Below are 22,798 nucleotides of genomic sequence, written 5' to 3'. Positions count from 1 at the left end.
TACCACAGAGATGACTAAGACAAAATACAACCGTAAAATCACACTCTTCTATGGCCATGAATATAAATGTAAACATATTTACATTTACACATGCGTGAAGATTTAAAAGGTAGTCTCCGACCTCACTGATCTGATGGACTTACTTTTGGACTGCCGCGTGGGGTTTCACAGTCGCTGCCGATGCTGGCCCACCAACAGCGGTAGAAGTGTCTTGGTTTTCTGTAGCTGGGTTTTCAGGTCGGAATTTCCTTCGGATGGGCTTTGATGGAGGCTGAGAATACGGTATATCCTGCGGATTAAATACAAAACAATAAAACCCAAAAGTTAAAAACCGAAATGCTCCCCCATTATGCCAAAGCCCCGTGTTCCTCTAGGTCAGGCGTGTGCTCTGTTCCAACTCCACACCCGAGGATAAAAGGCAAATTCATGGCTTGGCAAGAACTGGAGGGACACAGGCATCAGGTTCCACCCTCCCTCTCTTCCTTTTCTGAACGCGGTGTGCATCTCACACCACGAGGCCTTTTCTAACTGAAGACAAAGCTCACTCTTGCCTCACTTTGGGGCTTGTGGGAATATGTGAGACGTTTTGAAGTTTGTGATGGTCTCAGTCATCTGCTCCTCATTCTTCCATTCCCAATTCCTACATGAAGTCAAGCTCAAGGGCCACAATGTCGTCTTCTAAATTTTTTAATGTTTATTCATTTTTTTGAGAGACAGAGACAGAGCACAAGTGGGGGAGGGGCAGAGAGCTAGAGGGAGACACAGAATCCGAAGCAGGATCCAGGCTCTCAGCACAGAGCCCAACGCGGGGCTCGAACCAGCGAACCGTGAGATCATGACCTGAGCTGAAGTCGATGCTTAACCGACTCAGCCACCCAGGTGCCCCAGCAAGAGCCACAATGTCTTCTGGGAGGAGACAGCCAGCCTGCTTCCTGGGAGGCCCCTCCTCACCCATGCTCCTGAGCCCAAGGCCAGTGTTCTGACCAGAGAAGGGTCTGAGAAAAATGGGACCAGTAAGAAGAGGATGAGGTGAACAGAGAACACAACGAGTGAGTGGTGCCTACTGAACAAAATGACCTGGGACTCAGAGACATGGAGGAGGGGGGTGAGGCTAAAGTGAAGACACCAGGACTCAAGAGTGCACCATGGCACACAAAGAGCAGACTGCCCTCCCCCAGAGGCACTCCCAGAGGCTCAGCAGCACGCAGGGTTCTGCTAAAGGCACCTGGCCCTCCCCACCATACCGCCTGAACTTGCCAAAAGCAAGGCCGCCATATTTAACTGGTGTGTTGAAGAGGCAAGTGCAAACTGTCAGTGGCATCAAGGTCAGGCCCAAGAATCATCAGCACCCTAATCTTCACAAAGAACCCACATTCTAGGAAACCCGAATCATTAACATTCACCTCAGGACACAAAAACCATGAAAGAGATTTGCAAACAAAGACAAGAAGCCCAGGGGAGGGGCTCATAATGCCATGACAGCAGCACCTTCCCCTTGGCCTTACCTTCTTTGCTGGACTGCTCTCTGCAGCTTGGGAGGGGGCTCTGTTCAGCTGGGGGTGTATTTCAGCCTCAGGCGCTTGCTCAGACTGTAGCAAAATATCACACAGAAGATAAAAATGCAGAAACATAACCACCTAAATATATAATGAAGAAAACTTAGAAAAAGTCGCTAAGTGGAAGCTGATTTAGACCAACTTACAGCCAAGCATGGTCAGGTCTTCAGATCCTTGAGAAAAAGTTCCCTACACCCTGTCATTCCCTCCCATGCTCCCTTCCAGCATTGTTCAATCTTAAGAAAAGAAGTCACGGTTATGTCTGTAACTGGACATACATATTGCAAAACACTAATGCCTTATAAGTGCAAACAAAAAAAATTAGGATTATCAGAAAAAAAAAGGCACTGGGAAAGGAGTCAAAATTTCAACCCAAGCACTAACAAAAACAATAACCATAATAATAATAAAAAAAACACTTTAAAAATATTTTTTAAATATATTAAATTCCTAAGAAAAACAGATAGGACTCTTTACCTTTAAAAAGGTAGGGATGGGAGAGCATGATGAAAGGAGTCAACAGAAGGGTTGAGGCCACGGAGTGGTATGGAATCAATGAATAAATGCACCAAGATTGGCAAGTAATGCTCCCAAAGCCCGTCAAGGCACAGCAGGTACCAGAGAGCCAAGCAGCAGAGCACAGGAAGACGAGGCACCACTGCTGCGCCCCCATCTCCAGGAGGCTTGGTACATTCAGCTGCTATTAGTCGGCAATGCAAAGTGTTAACGTGCTGAGAAAAACCCTCCATGTAAACGAACTAATGGGACTTCGTGATAGTGACAACAGTCCTCTACCCACAAATTAAAATGCATTACAGGAACACACGCTGCAGCACAACCATCAGCCTTAGTGTGTCCAGTCTGTCCCTAACCCAGCCTTCTGCAACCTCTGGCATGGCTTCTTCCTTCCTCTGCGTCCACTGAAACAGACATGGGCACCAATGCTTCCCCATTTATCAGATTCTTCCTGCCTCTTCCAGTTTTGTCACAGGCCTTCTGCCCAACACAGCACCCTTGACTATCTTTTTAAAACTCCCATCCCTGGCATCTGAAGAACCACAAAGTCTTACGGATCATCATTATCTTTCTTTCCTGTTTTGATTCCTCTCATCCCTCAGCTGTAGGATTTCTCAAGGCTCCGTCTTTGGTTCTCCCACCCTATACCTCCCACTGCCATTCATTCTTTCCCAGAGTAATCCCTTCTGCTCCCACATTGCACGGCCCTAGCCAGAAACCTCGGTTCCCAACCACCTCTGCACCTCTTTCAAACCCACTATGCAGGCTTTTGGTGCCTGATTTCTCATTCCAAGTTTTGCTTATAGCCTTCTCCTTTCCATCAAGGATAACTGTATTGTTGTTGTCGATAGATATCTGAAACACCAAACACTGTGTCACACGGTTCTCCGGGTGTTCCGCAGGGATGAAAGCATTTCCTCATCACAGCCCTAGGAAGTAGTCATTCCCCCCATCTTATTACTGAAGAAACTGATGATCAAGAAGTTGAGGAACTCACCCAAGATCACACAAACAGCCAAGTCTGAACCCAGGCCTCAGGTTCCGACGCTGGGCATGTGACGACTATGCAATACGGCCTCAGGTACTCTCGGGCCTGACTGGTAAGTCATTCAAGAAATATGTATTGAACAGCTACTGCAGGCAAGTCTTGTGCTAGAGCTGGTATTCAAGATAAATGATACCCAGACCTTTCTTACAAGGAGCTTGAAGTCTAATGGAAAAGGCACAGAAACGACTGGGCAAGCATGCTTCGGTGGAATTCCAGACTATGGTGAGGAAGTATGGGGGCTCCAGGCACACCCAGGCCTTGTGGGTCAACAAAGACTTGGGTGAGACCTGAGTCTCAGGGTGCTGCCAGCTACTGGGGCAGTGCACGGGGATGGTAAGAAAGGAGGCTCCGGAACCCAGAACACCAGCTTAGCATGCCACGAGAACACCAGAGGCCTGTCCCCAAGACAGGAACTGTGAGAGAAGCAGGTGTAAGGCAAGCTCATTTTTAGCCATACCGGGTTTAAAACACCCAGGCAACATCTGAGCGAAGCTATCCGGGAGCCATTCCTTGTCGGGAGCACGGGGATTCCAAGCGTTCACCCGCCTTCCTTGGGTTCTGACAAATAATGTCCTGCTTCAACATCCGCGGGCCCGATGTCAGCTTCATTAAGGGGTGAGTGAGGGCCCAATAACCTCCCAAATGCAGGGCTTCCCGTGACCTGTGCAGAAGAACACAACTTGGACCTGAGGTCCCTTCTTGCCCTCCACCCGCAGATCTATTGCTTGGAACGTGAATGTCCTGGCCTCAAGCGTACGCACACAAGCCCCTGCAGGAGCGCAGGTACGCATTGGTACATCCCTCCAGGGAGAAGGAGCCAGAGGCCAGTCTCCTCACCTTTCAACTGCTCAGGTCCCCTCCGTTATCAGGCAAAGGAGTGCTCGCCCTAATGCTCCCTTTCCTGGGGAGATGAGCAGTCTCCCTCTTGTAGTAACATTGAGGGAAATGATAAATCGAACCCTCTTTTCAACAAAAATAAGGATTCTGAGCACAGCAAAAGGAGTAGAATGTCACTGTCACTGCCTCCACACTCTCTTAAACATCTCTAAAAACAGGAATGTTGTGGGAGTTGGGAAGGATGAAAGAACAGTTTTAAGCGTCTGACAATTTTTTCCATTCACGGGTTTACCTTCTGAAATTGTATACAAAGACTAGGTCTTCTAGCTCTACCACAGGGAACAAACCACTCCTGGGTGTCACGTCGGACACAATCTAACCACCAATCTCCTTGGGAGGAACACCAAGAGGGCCCGTCACCACTCCATGACTGATTCTAAATGGGTCCATCTATTGAACATTCAGGGGAGTGAAATCTTGTGAGGAGCCTGGAACACGGGGATCAAGAAAGTCCTGGAAAGGCAGAGGTTCGCCAGAGCCAGAAATTATCCCAGGAAAAGAGACGAGGAAAGAAAACAAGCTTTGTGATAAAAACAAACAAACAAAAACAAAGATGGGATTTAGAGGTACAAAAGCCCCTCTTCACAATAAACAATTTCACTTGCATTCAAGAAAATAGGGTAAGGCTTAGCAGCTGGAAAGCAGAACAAACCTGGAAGATTTCGTTGCTATTTCTTCAGACTTTTCTAAGGTAACAACTTGGAGAGAATGATAACCCATGAAAACAGGGGGACCTCAGCAGCTCCCCTTTTCCTGCACATATTGAAGAAAGTAGGGAACAACTCTATCAATATGGAAAATAGGCCCTTGTCTGAAAGTTTTGAAGGTCTGAACTGAAATCCAATGCCTGAATCTTGTAAAAGAGACAAGTATTTGGATTACAATTACCAGTACAAATGGCAGTCCTTCCCTCACGGTTCACTGTGTAACACGTACCCAGCCAGGATGTGGCAAGGCAGGAAAATGTACTTTTAGCCAAGAGCTCGCTGAAACTCAAGCTTAGGTTCCTTTTAAAAATATATATCTCATATTTTAATTTCGATACTGCCCTATCCACAAATGAGACATATATTTTCATTCTCATCTTGCAATGAAAAGCCTGTTTAAGTCACGTGCACTTGGAAGGTACTGCCACTCAGGACACGGAGATCTGTTCTGGGGCTTTGCCCATTCCTATGGTTGATACGACAATATAGACCCTGCTCAGCTGGCCCCCCAGAAATGGACACAGGGCCAGGAAGGCTAAGCATTGTCCACCAGAAGTAGCGTTTGTTTAGCTATTTAATTACACAGATATTTATTTTGTATACATCATGTATCACTTTCCAAATAACACTCATGTTCTACTTCTAGGGAACTAGACCTGAGACACCAGGCAAACTGCTCCCAGAATAGGAGAGTTAAAGCCTTCTGATGTGCTCCTCCTTGGTTTCTCTCTCAGATCACTTGTTCTGGAAAAAGTCAGCCGCCATGTTGTGAGAACACTCAAGCAGTCTTAACAAGGGGCCCATGTAGCAAGGAATTAAGGCCTCCCACCGACAGCCATGTGGGAGAGCCATCTTTGAGGTAGATCTTCCAGCCCCAGTCGAGCCTTCAGTTAACTGCAGTCCTGGCTGACATCTTGACTGCAGCCTAATGAGACCCCATAAGCCAGAACCACCAGATTAGTTTCTCCTTAATGTCTAACCCACAGAAACTATGAGACAATAAATGTCACCTGTTTTAGGCTCCAAAAACACCCATTCTCGTAAGTCTGAAATATGGAGTCTAGTAGGGCGGAATAAGGGTGAACAGTAGAGAAGAAGGAGAGCACTACGGCTGGAGAACAACAGTGCAGTGGATCACACGTGGTCTTAGAGATCACTGTCCCAGATGGTCTAGTAGCTACTCAGCACCATTCCCCCACTTGCGTCGTCTTCCCTATGTTGCAGGGGTAGAAGCCTGGGAACAATATTTATAAAATCCCCTTTCAATAATGCTCCTTGTTGACTCTGAGAGTCACTCACGTTAAACCAAGAAGGTGAAAGAAAAGAAGCTGTATTACTGCTCCTCTGGCAGTGGTGGAAAGAAAAGCATGGGGCTCAGCCGCCGGAAGATCTTGTAGTGGCCTCAGGCATTTCCCCACAAACCGTTACTTAGATGCTGCGGGCAGCCTGAGCATCTCCAGCTGTTTCCTTTAGTTCTTGCAAAGTCTTAAGGTTCAGAAAATTCTGGCCAACCTGACTGGTGGCCTTCCCTCATCTTTGCTCCTCTAGCAATCTAATTCTTTAAGTATCTAATTCCTTAAATGAAATCTCTTCCAGGGTGACATACCTAGAATGGTTTCTGTTTTCCCCACCAGATCTTGGCTGATACATCCATGTTGAGGATTTGGAGCTTATCCAGAGAGCCATAGGTGGAAGGGGGCATGGAAAGATTTTAAGTAGGGAAGTGATGAGACTAGATTTGCATTTTAGAAAGATTACTCTGAATCCAGTGAGTAAAATGGATTAAAAGGAACCCATCTTGGGGCAATTCACTTAAAAGCCCAAAAATGAAAACAAGACAAGAGATGACGGTCACTTAAAGCAATCTGGTGGGAGTGGGGATAGGCAGATTTGAGAGCTATTTAGCTTGAGACTGAATACATCCTTGGTGACTGATGGAATGTGATAAGTCAAAGGAAAGAACAATGACACATGGGAGCCAGATTTTGGTCTTCAACAGTGGATAACGGTTGAGAGAAAATAGTTTAAAGCGAGGAAAAGATAGATGGCAGCATAAAAGCTGAATAAAATTAAGCAGATTCATCACAAGCAGTGCTAGAACAACCCACCTATATCTTAAGGCAGTATCTCTCAAATAGGGGTTCCAGGGAACACCAGTTCTATCAGTTGCCTGGACGGGGATAGGAAAAGTTTTTCTGTAAGGAGCAAGGTAATAAATATTTTCAGTTGTACAGGCCATTTGGTCTCTGCGTCTCCAATGCAAATGTGCAACTCTGCTCTCCAGTGCTAAAGCAGCTAAAGACAACACAATGAACGGGTGTGACCGTGTTCCAATAAACTTTACAAAAACACGTGGGTGGGATACATTTAGCCTGTGGGCCAGTCTGTCAGCCCCTGGCAGAGAGGAAAAAGAATCTACAAAAAAGTTTAGGGAACACTGCACAGTCTCTCTCCCTCCTAGAAATTCACAGAGCACACTGCACATCACACACACTCTGAGATCCCATGAGGTAAAGGAAGCCACTGCCTTGGCTTACTTAACCCAGCAGTTCCCAAACTTATTGGGCTTCTTATTCTCATGTAACTCCTATTAACATCCAGTGGAACTAACGTTCTGTGGAACACACCTTGGGAAACAATGACCTACAGGTTGGGTTTTAGAGAACAAAGGAAAACTATTCCATTTGACCTCAAGGCCAAATGCCACATTCCACACCTAATCCTTTGAGAGGGGCATTCTGCCCCACTGTGGTCGTCTTCGTCGTGGTCAGCAGGTCTAGCTCTGGGGCGTTTCTGCGAGGCTCCCTTCCCCAAGAGTGGAGAGGCAGGGTGAGGATGGGGTTGCTGCCTGGCAAGAAAGGCCCACCTTCATTTCTCCCTTCCTCCCGCCTTCCTCGCAACAGCAGCTGTGGCTGCTGCCAACTCCTTCTCTGTAGGAATTAATTTACTGGGCTTCCTTTAAAAGCTCCTGGACACAAACACAACAAAACCACTCCTTATAAGAGCTAAAGCAGATGAACACAACACTGATAAATTACCGGTTTGTTTAAAGTAGCTTAAAACAACATGTCCCAGATTCCTGTCTGGACCGGGCAGGCTAGCATTGCGAAGGTCCTACAGCTCCCATCTGAGTGCACGTGCTGACTCCACCTCCTACCAGGGCCGCTGCAAAAACTGTGCTGGGTCTTTTTCTAGCCTTCAGTTTTTTCTCAGTCCAGTGTACCCCGCACACACTGAGGAACTAATTTTGTGAAACACCTTCTCTCATCAAAACACTTTTTCCTAAAAGCCTTTCAATTGGTCTGTAAGGCCTATGGCATAGCACCACAGGCCTTAGGGACACTCGGCCAGTTAAAAGACCCTCCATCATCCGGCTCCAATTTACCTCTGCATCATAACTGCATTAGTTTGCCCATATGGAACCGGCTCCAGGCATGTAAGTATTACCTGAATCTTCAAACACACCAGAAATTTCTTCCCAACTCAATTCTGTTTGTTCTAGACCTTCTATGCCCAGTGGTTCCCAAATGTAGCTGCACAGAATTATTGGGGAATTTTTATAAATTACAGACTTTTAGATACTACTCCAGACTTCCCTGATTAGAATCTCCTAGGGGTGGAGCATTAGAAACTTCTATTTTAACAAGCTCCCTGGGTAATTTTTATGTAGCCAGCCCAGACCAACTGGGGACCATCGATGGCCCAAACTCTTCATATAAGTCTCCAAGGTCCTAGTGTGAAAAAGGCCACAGGTGCTGCCCCAAAAACGAACTAGGCTAAAGTGTTTTCTTGTCCATTTACCATGAAGGAAATAGGGCTGTCTGCCATATGATTTCATAAATAAATAATGAAAGGTGGGCAAAATCTTCAGCAATAAGATTTTTACTTACTGCAAATTTGCAGGGTGCCTGGCTGGCTCACTTTGTGGAACATGCAACTCTTGATCTCAGGGTTGTGAGTTTGAACCCCACGTTGGGTGTAGAGATTACTTTAAAAGAATAAAATCGTAAATAAATGTCAAATTTGCAACAAAACAAAATCGGGGGAAGGGGGAGAAAGGGAATTAGAGAAAGGTGATCAAGAGGCACAAACTTCCAGTTCTAAGAGAAGTAAGAGGGATGTGTTGCACAGCATGGTGACCACAGCTAATGCTGCTGTACGATGTATAGGAAGTTATTAAGAGAGTAAATCCTAAGAGTTCTCATCATAAGGAGAAAACTTCTTCCTTTCTTTTCTTGTTTTTATTTTATCTATATGAGAAGATGGATGTTAGCTGAACCTATTGTGGTAATCTTTCACAATATATGTTTATCAAACCATCACGCTGTACATCTTAAACTTACACAGTGATATTACTTCTCAATAAAACTGAGAAAATAAATCAAATCTTTTTAAAAAGTAGTCTAATTGCAGAACTCGTCGCTAAGGTGGGGGTAATTGGTGAAGTTATTTTATAAGCTTTGTAATATTCACGCTACTGACAGATTAGAAAAAGAAACTCAAATTTCATTTATTCCCCAAGAATCCAGGCAGCTTCCAAGACTGGGAATCACAAAGGCAGCAGCTAAGTTCTAGGCAGATAAGCAGACGATTGTGCCATGGCCTCTAGGGAATCCCCAGCATCCCACTGGTATTCATTCGGTGCCTACCTTTCACCGGACCTCCATCTCTGCTAGGTAAGGGCACATTAGAAAAGCCACGTGGTCACACCCAGAAATAGAAGATGCAGAACCAGTGGCCAGGAGCACACTGGCCACAGCAAACCCCGTCATTCCACAATCAGTTTCAGAGAGAGGGTCCAAAAAACTGAATTTCTCTGCAAGAATGATTACTAAAATCCACGACCCCAGCCACCTATGAGAGACAGAAATGGGGCTGATGCATACGCATGTGGAAGGCAGGATCTGTGCTTTGCTTCGCTATCCTTCTCCCAGTGCCTAAGCAGAGTGGCAGCACACAGCAGGTCCTCGGATCAATGTGTGGAATGAGCTAGTAATGAACTCAACACTGTTTTGTGTTCCACTGGACAAGTCAAGAATTCATCCTACAGTAACTGGAGCCATGGAGCACATCGGTTACAGGGCAGAGGCTTTGGAATCGATCCAGGGTTTGCACTTGCTGGGTATATAACCCCCCGGGCACGCACTTAACCTCTCTGAGCCACAGTTTCTTCATCTGCACTAGGGGATAATCCACCTAACTCCTAGCATTTGTAAGATTAAGCAAAATAGCTGTCTAGAGTGCTAAGCACAGTAACATAATAACTGCTCAGTAATGGCAGCTACTATCATAATTAAGAGTAAATATACAATTGGTTTCCCACTCAAAGATTCCTCAACCTGCAAATAGCAGCCAATTCAACATAAAGGACTCTTACTCTCTTGCCAAAAGATGAAAACTTACACTGAGAAAGTGCTGACTCCGGTTTAGATTATACACAGATCCCATAGAGCAGGCTACCCACAATCCAAATTTGTGCCACTGGATGTTGCTGCTATCAATAGTGAAGGGAAGACGTTTTTAAAAATAAAAGCCTTTACAGATTTCATGGCTGCTTCAGCACAGACATCTCGGGCAGCTTACACTGAACATCTCTGGTGGCCCCTAGAGCTGGCCAACCCAACACCAGGGACACACCCAGGTGAACACTGACAGAGCTCAGGGACAACTGCTCTAGAAGTGGATAATCAGTAACTAGAATGGGCAACCAGTCCCTGGATACAGCAGTCACACAGCACAGTCTCTTGGGAATTTTTGGAATCCACTGGATTACAGACAACGCCATAAAACAGACTTATTGTTAGAACTAAAGGACCATGGGTGCTTTATTTTGGTCTAAAAGACAAATACCTTGACTACGCCTGGGGTTTTGGTCTTCTATTTCCAATTTCTAGTAATAGAACAGAAATCTGAGTCAGGTCTGAGCCTCACTCCCTATTCATCACACTCCTAAAGCCATATATAACAATGCGATCTGCAGAGTTGACAACACAGACCACATAGGTAAGGTGATCTACACGACAGGGTTCTCTTGAGATTCATGTTTCCCAATGACTAAGGGTGAAAAAAGATGCCATATGCATACCTCTTGCCATACTAAACAGATGCTTACTTAAATGGGCAGCACCACCATCACAATTCAAAGGCGTCTAGATAGTAGGCCTTTAGAAATTCCTTTTGCTGGTTCCCCAGCCCTGACATAATAGGTCCGGGAAACAATACAAAAAGCATATAAAAATTTCAAAGTGCCTCAAAGCCCTAGCCTCACTTGATATTTTACCACACTTAAAATTTTGAATACCACTCCCAGTTCCACTGTTCTGTATTAGTAATCGAGTGTGTGAACCACTTCTCTTGTAACTAGTGATAGCTCATAGTTAGATTGTGATTAATGTCCTCTTTTGGGTTGACATAGCTCTTCCTGCATGAGCTATGTCCATCAGAAGAAGGTGGCTTTTAAAAATTTCAATTAGAAACAGTTGGCAGGAGAGGGAACTATAAAAATTATGTAAGAGTTAGGAGCCAGTCATAAAATAAACTCAGTATTGATGAGAATGTAGGAACTAGAACAGGCACACTGTTGATAGAGCATAAATCAGTACAAACACTTTATAAAACTGTTCAGCAGTACCCACGAAGGCTGAACATAGGCCTAACCTATGACCCAGCAATTCTACTGTAGGCATACATCCAAGAGAAATGAAAACATACATCCACTCAAAAACTTGTACGTGAATGTGCACAGGAGCATTATTCCTAAGTGCCAAAATCTGAACACTACCCAAATGTCCATCAACAGTAGAAAATAGTGATACCTTTGCACACATAATGGAATACTATACAGCAGTGATCTAAAATTACACACAACAATATGAATGAATCACACATCTTTTAAGCCCAAAGAAGACTGACACAAGAGTATATACTGCATGGTTCCACTTATATAAGGTAAAAAATAGGTAAAACTGATCTATGCTGTTAGAAGTCAGAATAGCGGTAACCCTACAAAGGAATAGTAACTGGAAAAATAGCCTAAGATAGGCTTTCTGGGGTCCTAGTAATATTTTGTTTCTTGATTTGAATGCTGATTATACACATGTGTTCAGCTTGTGAAAATTCATTCAGTTGCACACTCAATGGGCACTTTTCAATATGCATACTTCAATAAAAAAGTTAAAAAATAAATCCAGTAGAGCCAATTTCCTATAATGTCCTTAAAGTGCCACCTAGTGGCACAAGTTAAATGTAAACAAGAGGGAAGCGTCATCTCCAGTGACTTCAAAAATATTGTCCCATTTCTAACAGCACATTTTACGACTGGGCTGAAACAGTGCCCTAGACTAAAAACAAACAAACAAACAAACAAACAAACAAACAAACAGCTCTTGTCTGGCGCAGAGAATCCCTAATACAAGGATTCAGCAGCAAGTGACACTGTCGACTACGCAGCACGCTGGTACCAGCGAGCTGATGACACACGTCACCTCCCAACCCCACCTGTGATCAGTCACAGTGGGAGTATTTACAACACAGACTGTGGAGTAGAGATTTTTCTTTTTTTCAGAGAGAAGGCTTACCAACACATCAGGAGGTGATACCTACAGAACTTGCTGAACAGAACAGGGTATTCAGGAAGAGATGGGGGAAAAAAAGAAACTCTTTCTCCTGTTTCTCCTGGACAGGCTCTTTCCTTCCCTCTTTCTCACCTTAAAGGCACACCCTTACTCTGGTTTCTTCTAGTGAGGCCTGAGAAACATAAAGTTATGAAAGCCCACCCATAGCAAGTCTTTGAAGCTGCCAGATGAATAAAGAATATTTTCTCCAGGTTTTGCTAGTAAACTCTGAAAGATGGAGCATCTTGGTCGATAAAGGTCCTCATGGCAAAGCTGCAAACTATAAATATAGGCATTATGACCCTTGAGTTAGGAGATAGTGGGTTAAAAGGCTTATGAGGACCTGCCTTTGCATCGATTCTTCTCCTTCATGTTTCCATGATTTACAGAAAAAGGCAATGATCTAGATTTGGCCTACAGGGTATAGTCTGCTGACCCCTGACCTAGGCAGAGGGCCAGCCCATGAAAGGTCACAGAAGTGGGCAAGAATGCCATTCTACTATAAGTGGTTTTGTAAGCCAGTTTAGCACTCATTCTGTGCTAAGGACTGGCCACTAACTTCTGGTTACCCTGAGCCTGTTTCTCCGTTTGCCAACTAGAACCTGTTTCTGTTTTGCTGGGCCTGGAGTGATAATAATCATAACGGCTACTTGTCAACGAGACCTGACTATATGCCAGGCACCACTCTGAGTGCTTCACGGATACGACCTCATTTAATCGTTTTAACAACCCTATGAAAGCAGACACTACCACTGTCTCCACTTTACACATGATGAAACTGAGACAGAGAGACTCAATAACTTGCCCAAAGATACACAGCCAGTAAGACACAGAGATAAGATTTGAACCCGAGCCCATGTTCTTAACTACTCTGTCTACTGGCTCCCTGGGCCTGACTCCTAGTTGTCTTCCGCTGTCCTTTCCCATTAACACCATAGCACATCTGGACACCCTTCCATCCTGCCCCACTTCCATACCCTCTCCTTCCCTGACACACAGCACAGAGGAATGCTTCTTGGTTTTTGTCACTGTGTGGTAAGGAGGACAGAGAAAAGAAATAAGGATTCCATTGTTTAGGAACCTAGAAACCAACCATAACTGACCCCCAGGGGAAAACTGGGCTAGCTTGTTAGTTCAAGGAAATATGGCACTCAGCTATCGCTTGACAATACAGCATGAGAAAATGGATTTAAATGGATACATATACCCACCAGGAGAGACCATAAAATGGATGGTGTTAGGCATGGCTGCCTTCAAACGGTGAGGAAAGATGAAGGAGTTACAGGATAAGAAGCCTATCGCAATTTTTGTGTCGTCATAGTACTCGGCAAAGCATGGGCCTACTGTAAGCATATTCCATCAACACCTGACAAACTGACTAGATGAACTCATGGCATCTCCAGAGGAATGATGCCAGCAAAGAAAGCTTTACACAACAATACCATGAGCACAATACAGTAAAGGGGGGGGGGCTAAGAAAGGACACAAGCTCCTAGAGGTGTGGTAAACCTAATTCGGTAAGAGGGTTCATAATATAAAGTGTATCCCTGATAAAGATAACTGTCAACTCAATTGTTAAGAAGAGACAGGTTAAGGGGTGCCTGACTGGTTCAGTTGGAAAAGCGTGCAACTCTCGGTCTGGGGTTGTGAGTTCTAGCCTCATGTTGGGTGCAGAGATTACTAAAAGAAAGAAAGAAACTTTAAACAACAACAAAAAAAGAAAAGATAGGTTAAGAAAATAATTCTGAGATACGGTTGGATAGTATAGCACAGTAGGAGGAACTGTTACACTGAGGCAAGATAGCCAGGGTTAGAATCACCGCATTAATTCCTACTTGCTGTGCATACCTTGAGGAAATCCTCAAGTTCTGCACACCTCGGTTTACTTATCTGCAAAACGAGAACAGCAACAGACACCATCACACATGGCTGTTATGAAGATTAAGTGAGTGAATATTTGTCGAACACTTAAAAGAGCATCTGATATATAATTATTCATTATGCAGAAGTTCTGCCTTTTTGTTTCCTTTTAAAAAGCAGAATAAGCTACACTTGGCCTTTTGCTACCCCAAAAATAGCCCACTGACCAAAGTGTGAAGGCTATTTTGGCCAAGATAAATGTAAGTCTGCACTAATAAAGGCACTTCAGCATTTTCACTGAGTGTATGGAAATACTTCATGTTTAGAAAATTATTCGAGGGTGCCTGGATGGCTCAGGTGGTTAAGCATCCAACATCGGCTCAGGTCATGATCTCATGGTTTGTGGGTTCACGCCCCACATCAGGCTCTGTGCTGACAGCTCAGAGCCTGGAGCCTGCTTCGGATTCTGTGTCTCCCTCTCTCTCTGCCCCTCCCCTGCTTGTGCTTTGTCTCTGTCTCAAAAATAAAATAAAATCATTTTTTAAAAAACTTAAAGAAAATTATTCGTGGGCATGGAGAGTGGAGACTCTCACTAACTTTTGCTTAGCAAATCTATAGTTAATTTTTGTGATGTGCAATGAGTGATTTTTCTCTCTCTCTAAACATTTATCATTAAATTTCTAGTACGTCCTCAGAAACCCTTCCCAGCTCCACTCTTCACAATAGCTACCTAGCTCTGTCACTCACTAGCTGTGAGGCTCCAAGGAACTCGCTTTCACTTTCTGAATCTCAACTTCTTATGCTGTAAAATTATATGCAAGGACAGATGTGAGTGCATGAGCATAAAAAGTGTTAAAATTAAAAAAGACTTAGGGGCGCCTGGGTGGCTCAGTCGGTTGAGCATCCGACTTCAGGTCAGGTCATGATCTCACAGTTTGTGAGTTCAAGCCCCGTGCCAGGCTCTCAGAGCCTGGAGCCTGCTTCAGATTCTGTGTCTCCCTCTCTCTCTGCTCCTCCCCCGCTCATGCTCTTTCTCTGTCTCTAAAAAAAATAAATAAATGTTTAAAAAAAAAAGACTCAGACACACTCAGAAGCAAGGTCAAGATCCCTATGGGGCCAAATCACAAAGCAGTTGGCCAGGCTGAGGGTTTGGAAACAGGTAGAGGCAACTGAGAGCTCACAGGTATTTAAATGTCCTCTATGAGGCAAAGGACTGGCGCCAAGTTCATTTCCTGAAGCCAGAGGCTAAGGTGGCGCTTTGCTACCTGTAAAGCTGCAAAACCAGGATGAAGTCTGCGAAGGTGCTCCGTACTGCCTACTTAGGAAAGGGAGCGGAAGCACATATAGCATCGCAGCCTGGTCTCAGGCTAAGCCACCGCCTGGTGCCATCTGCACCATCTCTGACATCTGCACCAGACGCAAGTGCTGAACATCGAGTATAAGAACTGGCCTTACACTGGAGGCCCACGAGTGCAGGACCACGGGGTGTGGTTGGCCAATGAACTGCTGGACGCCAATGAACTGCTGGACGGGGAGGAGCTCCAAGAACTGAGAATGAAATTTAAATTTAAACTCCAATTCAAAATAAGACTGCTAAACAAATTTCCAAAAGCATGAAGAAAAAACCCAATAGTAAGAAGAAGAGCCGAAAGAGAGAGAGAGAGAGAGAGAGAGGGAGGGAGGGAGGAAGGAGGAAAGGGAGGGGATGAATTTGCCTCTTGACAAAAAAGAAAACAAATCAAGTAGAAAATAACTTCAAAATAATTATGCTTAAATCCTCTCCCAGTTAAAAGTAGAAAATGCATCCTTAAAAAAAACAGACAAGTATGAAACAGAAATTGGGAGAAGTGAAACAAGAACAGATTGATATAAACAAGAATGGACTATAAAACTTGGAATCATACACAGTTACACAAAAGAATGATTAATTTGGAAGATGAAGGTTTCATCCAGGGCCTAGAGGGATCATGACATAAAAAGATAAAAGAGCCATTACTAGAAATAAAAGGTGTATTGACAGACAAAGAAACCTAGCTAACCGGACTTCAAGAAGAAAACAAAGCATAGAATCATAACCTGCAGAGATATGACTAAGAATATTCCAAATTTGAATACATGGCTTTCCAGATGGAAAATGCACACAAAGAGTCACCTGGAATAAATAAATTTAAATCTATGCTTAGACACATCACAGTGAAATTAACACAGAACATTGAAAATAAAGTTTTAAAAGCCATCCTAGAGAAAAAACAGTCAATCCAAAGGAAACAATAGATTAACAGAATTCTCAGCAGCAACAATAAACACCGGAAAAGGAGGAGGTAATACATTCAAAACACTGAAGGAAAATGAACTTCAACCTGGAATTCTGCACAATGCAAAATTATCATTTAAGAGAAAGGGCAATTAGAGTATACTCTCCAGAGAACATGGATAAAAAAAACTAGAAGGTGGGGGGAAAAAAGAAAAAGAAAAAAACTACTACAAGCTAGATTTCAGCAGTTTATTTGAAGCTCACAACTATATGATTATGCAGTATTACATGTCTTAAAAGTTCTGACAGCATGGTGTGTAAAAGTAGCTTCCAAGAGTCATTTGATTCTGATAAAGCTTTGAGTGACTTCTTCAAATTCTAGTTGTCCTTTAAGAGTGTTTTTTCCTTTTTCCTAAACCTCAATTGAAAGAGAAACTCTTTAAAAGAAAACCTACATAATTTTCCCACCAAAAACAGCTATCTAAGCTATTACCAATTACTTAGCAGTTTACCTCCACATGCTTAGCAGTAAACACTTGACATTTTAAGTTTATTTATTTTGAGACAGCAAGCGAACGAGAGTACATGTGAGCGGGGGTGGGGGCAGAGAGAGAGAGAGAGAGAGCGCGCGCGAGAGTGAGCAAGCGAGAGAGAATCCCAAGCAGGCTCTGCACTGCCAGCACAGAGGCTCGAACTCACGAACCATGACATCATGCATGACCTGAGCCAAAATCAAGGGTCAGACGCTCAACTGACTGAACCACCCAGGCACCCCAATACCTGACGGTTTAGAGTGAAATGTCTGGAGACCTTCACAGACACCCTAATTCACACATTTACCACTCATGTAGAGTCTCTCCCAAAAGACAGAATGTATTTCTATAAACAAGTTATCATAAGGTGAGATAGGTAAATTATAAATGAATTACTTAAGTGACCCCTTTAGACCCTCAATAAGAGTAGAGATTCACTGAGGAGTTAAAAACCTCAAAAGCCCACTGGGAAGAGAACACGGACCAGTAACGCTGAGAAAAGAATTCAAAATCCAACCATGGCAAAAGTGATCCAGAGGTGTTCCAGCTTACCCTGAGAAGGCAGAACACCTTATTATCAAAGGTCCACTAAATATTTTTATGTGGTACAGTCAGGAAACATTTCTGTATTCAGCTGCTGTCCCTCTTACCCAGTATTTTCCATGTAATCATTTTAATAGATGTCTAATATCCTATTAAGCAGATATATAACCCTTAACCAGAGGCGTCTTCTTGAACATTTATGTTGTCTGTATTGGTTTTTATTTTTATTAATACTAAAATAAATGTCATCATAGAACTTTTCCTTTCTTTTGAACTAGTTAACAGGATAAATGCTGATGGCATTTGTTGATAGCTGGCAAAACGATGCATGCTCTTTTAAACAGGGGGATTTATCCTTAATCTTTCCTCCACTATCACAATGTGAGTACTTCATCGTTATTTCTCTTCTCCTTGAACTTATCACTATGGCAGTTTCCTTTGCCTTTCTAATTTCTCATTCAATGCCAACTGTTTTGATAATAGCTTTCAAATTCCCTTTAATAAATCCCTATTAAGAGGACCTGCAGAACTCTCGAGATTCGATCAACAGAGGCTGGTTTAAACCACAACTGTGTCTTCATGTTACACCATCCTGGAGCTCTGGCTGGCAATTTGAGTAATCTATAAACCAATCCTACAACTAGGGAACATACAGCAAAATGTACTGTGCCAAAGTTAATACAGGGGAAGAAAACACCTTACACAAAACAGAGTCATTCTATGGGAATATTCAACCTTGATAAATTCAAAACAACACTACCTACAGCGAGAGATAAATTTATGAGAATCTGATTTTAATTTCAAAGAAAGCCTTTTATTTTTAACTAGAGGCCACAAAAAACCAATTTCGAGTTTCAATGATGTTGCTATTGTTTTCCTTTCTCTATTTCATTCATCTCAACTCTCCTCTTCATCATTTCCTTCCTTCTGCCATCTTTGGGTTTAGCTTGCTCTCCTTTTTCTCATTTCTTATAGTGTAAAGTTACCTTATTGATTTTCGATCCCTCTTTTTAATGTAAGTGGTTATAGCTATAGATTTCCTCCAGAGTACTATTAGTACTATTATTCCTGCATCTCATAGGTTTTGGCAGGTTTTCCTTTTCATTCATCTCAAGGTGTTTTCTAATTTCACTTACAATTTCTTCTTTAACCCACTGGTTTTTTAAGAGCATGTTGCCTAATTTCTACATGTTAGTGAATCTTCCAGTGTTACTTCTGTTACTGAGTTCTAGTTTCATTCCACCGTGGTCACTTACTATGATTTCACTATCCTTAAATTTATTGAGACTTGTTTTGTGGCCTAACATATGGTCTATCCTGGAGAATGTTCCATGCGCACTTGAGGAAAATGTGTACTGTGCTGTTGTTGGGTGGAGCATTCTATAGATAGATGTCTGTTAGGTCTAGTTGACTTACTGCATTATTCAAATCTTCTATTTCCTTTTTTAAATTTTTTTTAACATTTATTTTTTGAGAGAGACAGACAGACAAAGCATGAGCAGGGGAGGGTCAGAGAGCGAGGGAGACACAGAATCCGAAGCAGGCTCCAGGCTCTGAGCTGTCAGCACAGAGCCTGACACGGGGATTGAACCCACCAACTGTGACATCATGACCTGAGCCGAAGTCAGACACTTAATCGACTGTGCCACGCAGGTGCTCCTCAAGTCCTCTATTTCCTTACTGGTCTTCCATCTAGTTGTTCTATCCATTATTAGAAGTGAGATTGTATAGAACTATGTGTAACTCCCTTTAATTCTGTTGGGTTTTGCTTTGTATATTTGAGGGGCTCTGTCATTAGGTGTGTATATTCTTCTAAATTTTTTGCCATCTTAATGGAGTGACCCTTTTTTATCAATACGTAATGTCCTTCTAGGTCTCATAACAGTTTTTTATCTTTAAGTCTATTTAATCTGAAGTGACTACAGCCACCCGGGCTCTCTTTTGGTTACTATTTGCATGAAGTATCTTTTTCCATTCTTCCATTTTCAACCTATGTGTATCACTGGATCTAAATGAAGTCTCTGGTAGACAGCATATAGATGAATTATTTTTTAAATCCATCTCCTTCTGCCTTTTATTTGGATATTTTTATCCATTTAAAGTAATTACTAATAAGGAAAGATTTACTTTTGCCATTTGCTGTTTGTTTTCTATGTCTTACACCTGTTTGGTCCTTCAGTTCCTCCATCACTTCTCTTTTTATGATTAACTGATTTTTTTTCTAGTATACCATTTTTATTACCTTCTCACTTTCATACTTTTTTATATGTTTTAGGTTTTTTTTCCTAAGGATTAATGTCTTAACTTTATAACCATCAAGTTTGAATTAATAGCAGCTTAGTGTCAAAAGTATACTAACACTCTACTCCTTTATAGCCCTGCTGCCCCTTATATTATTATTGTCACAAATTATATCTTTATATATGGGGGCCCATTGACATAGATCTGTAATTATTGTTTTAAGCACTTTTAACTCCTAAGGAAAAAAGACGAGCTACAAATCAACACTACTGGGTTTTCTATTCACCAATGTAGCTACCTTCACCATTCTTCATTTCTTTTTATGGCTTCGAGGTACTGTCTAGTGTCCTTTCATTTCAGCCTGGAGGACTCTTCAGTATTCATTATAGGGCAGGTCTACTAGTCACAAACTCCTTGAGTTTTTGCCTATCTGGGAATGTCTGTCTATAATGACATTGTCTGGGGAGTGGGGGTTATAAAGTGCCTCCCCAGGCCACCTGATGCCATCAGATCAGGGTTAGGAGACCCCTTTGGTCTCTGCTGAAACCACGTTTGCCAGCTAGAAAAGTATCAACCCAGGCTGTCTGGCGAGGGACAAGAGACCAAACTCCAAGATCGGTCTCTGATGACACCAGAGGGAGGGGCACCCATGGTGTCTGGCTGGGGTAGGGCAGGTATTGTCAAAAAGGTTTCTATCTAGCTTGGCTACCCCTTTCCCAGTCCTTTGACTAGACAGTAGACTTTTCTCAAGGCTTCGTTTTCTTTTGGTCTACACTTGTTGGCAATTCCAGGCTACAGGCTTCTCTAGTACCCAGTGCAGGACACATGGGAGATTTTTTTCTTTAACTCAGGCAACTCACACCACCATGCCATTCCTCAAGTCCTAAGGCCCTCAACCAGTCCACTTTCCTGTTTACATCTTTCAAAGTCCTCTGTTTATTACGTCCAGGGCCTTCCATTGTATTCAGCAGTGTGGGCAAGCAGGGAGAAATTAGTCTAAAGTATCTTGTCCTCAATTGCGTTTTATGATGTTTCGACTATATTTGCAACAAAATTTTTCTTGGACAAAGGAATACAACCAGAATCTAAGACCTTAAGAATGAGAAGGATCTATCTACTTTAATCTTCACATTTTACAGAAGAGGCAATGGTAGGTCTGTGAGACGAATGTGCTTACTCCCACAAGGCTACCGAGCTACAGAGTAGTCAGGCAAAGAATAAGACCACAGACATATTCATGCAGTGTTCTACAGCTTTCACTATGTCCTTCCATCATCACAGATGAAGAGAAATCCTGGGCCTAGATCTTTTCTTAATTACAGAAATACTCATTAACATACTGTGATTTTCACCTCATCTGCAGCGTGCACCCTAAGAACAGAGTAACACTCTGAAAGAAAGTGAAAGTGGCATCTTAGGTGATAGGCTTGTAAATTCAGAATAATTACTAAGTTTCTAATACATGAATACATAGAAAAATACCTCTTGACATATACTAAACTTCTATATTGATGAGTAAAAATGATGATGCTGTAATCTTTGAAAGCTCACAAATATGCTTTATCTAAATAGCCAATATATTAAGGTGATTCGATGACTAACGTACATTGTATGAGATCATGTGCATGTATTATAGCAAAAGATCTTGTGATATTTGATGCATGCCCACTGAGTTTTAACTTGATAAAGAAAAAAGCCATGAGGGGCGCCTGGGTGGCTCAGTCAGTTAAGTGTCCAACTCTTGGTTTCGGTTCAGGTCATGATCTCATGGTTTGTGAGTTTGATTCCCGCATCCAGCTCCGCGCTGACAGTGCAGAGCCTGGTTGGGATATTCTCTCTCTCTCTCTCTCTCTCTCTCTCTCTCTCTCTCTCCCCCTCTCTCTTTGCCCCTCCCCTGCTCATTCTCATTTTGCTCTCTCTCTCTCTCTCTTTCTATCTCAAAATAAATAAACTTCAAAGAAAAAAAGAACTCAGGGCATACCAGCAACAAATCCCCTAGATTCTCAACTTCTTCCTTGAACATTCCTTCTCTTGCCTTAATTCGGTGTTTCTCAATCCTGGCTGTACTTCAGAACCATGTGGGGAGCTTCGTAAATATCCCAACGCCTGAGCCTCCTCCCTGGGGGTGGGACCCAGACATCAGTAGGTTTAAAGCTCACCCAGATGATTTCACTGTGCATAAGGGTAAGTACCCCTGGACTGACACCCTTTGTTCTCCCTTCAGGGACTGCTCCCCCAACAGAACTCTCTTGTCAGGGGGCCCTTCTTCTCCCCCAGCTCTGGTACCACCGGGACTCAAGTGGGCAGGTCGCTGGTCCTCATTCCCACCTCTAAACACTAAATCTCTCTCCCCCAAAATCTAGCTTTCTACATTTCAGACAGTTCCTCAAACAAATGGGGATCTCTTGCATGCGTGTTTCCTTGCATTTGCTTTTTCTCTACAGTAATAGTCTGCATCCTTCGGCCATCAGAAAAGCAAAGTTCTCATTTAAAACTCACTTCACTGGTCATCTCAGCCCTTCCACGAAGCCCTCTCAGTCTAAGCTTAAGAGTATTGATCAAATGCTTCCTCCACAGTGCATCCATTCTGCAGTGCTATTTTAGTATTCATTACATTGCCAACGAGAAGCACCTGCCGTTGTAAGAAATTCATAGTATAAATAGGAAAATTGTGAGCACGTTAGTCTACAAAGAGCCCCAATTCATCAAATGTGGTGCTAATATAAAACTGGAAAGATTACCCCATGTACCAAAAAACCTCTTTTCTTTAGAAAGATTACTGCCATAAGAAATGTAGCATGGCATCAATACTATGAAACAGATTTAATTATTGGAGTACCGATCAGGCCCTTAGCAGAGAAGCAACCTACAGGACAAGCCACTCCACAGATGGCATTTTATTCAGTTTCTATGCAAAGCATGAGGTACCAAGTTTAACTCTCATTTTAACGCTGCTCCATATGAAACAGTTCACTCTAATTGCTGTTTAGTCATTTATGTTATGAATCAGTCTTTTAAAAAATTAATAAA

The 22,798-nt window shown here is 42.9% G+C and overlaps 1 protein-coding gene across 1 annotated transcript in view; it reads right to left on the bottom strand.

The window, feature by feature from the left end:
* Window positions 1-22,798, bottom strand: part of REPS2 (RALBP1 associated Eps domain containing 2) — a 218,407-nt gene that overhangs the window by 35,648 nt on the left and 159,961 nt on the right. Inside the window, exons 16-17 of the mRNA XM_047076346.1 lie at window positions 1,506-1,589; window positions 144-289 (exon numbers count right to left, since the gene is read on the bottom strand). Of these exons, the coding sequence (XP_046932302.1) occupies window positions 144-289; window positions 1,506-1,589 (230 nt within the window). The remainder of the gene's footprint in view (window positions 1-143; window positions 290-1,505; window positions 1,590-22,798) is intronic.

This window comes from Lynx rufus, unplaced genomic scaffold (assembly GCF_022079265.1).
Source record: "Lynx rufus isolate CCGP_SWC_20201006 ecotype Redwood Valley unplaced genomic scaffold, mLynRuf1.p SCAF_14, whole genome shotgun sequence".
NCBI lineage: Eukaryota > Metazoa > Chordata > Mammalia > Carnivora > Felidae > Lynx > Lynx rufus.
Note: the sequence above shows the minus strand (reverse complement) of the source record. Positions and strands in the feature narration are given on the sequence as shown.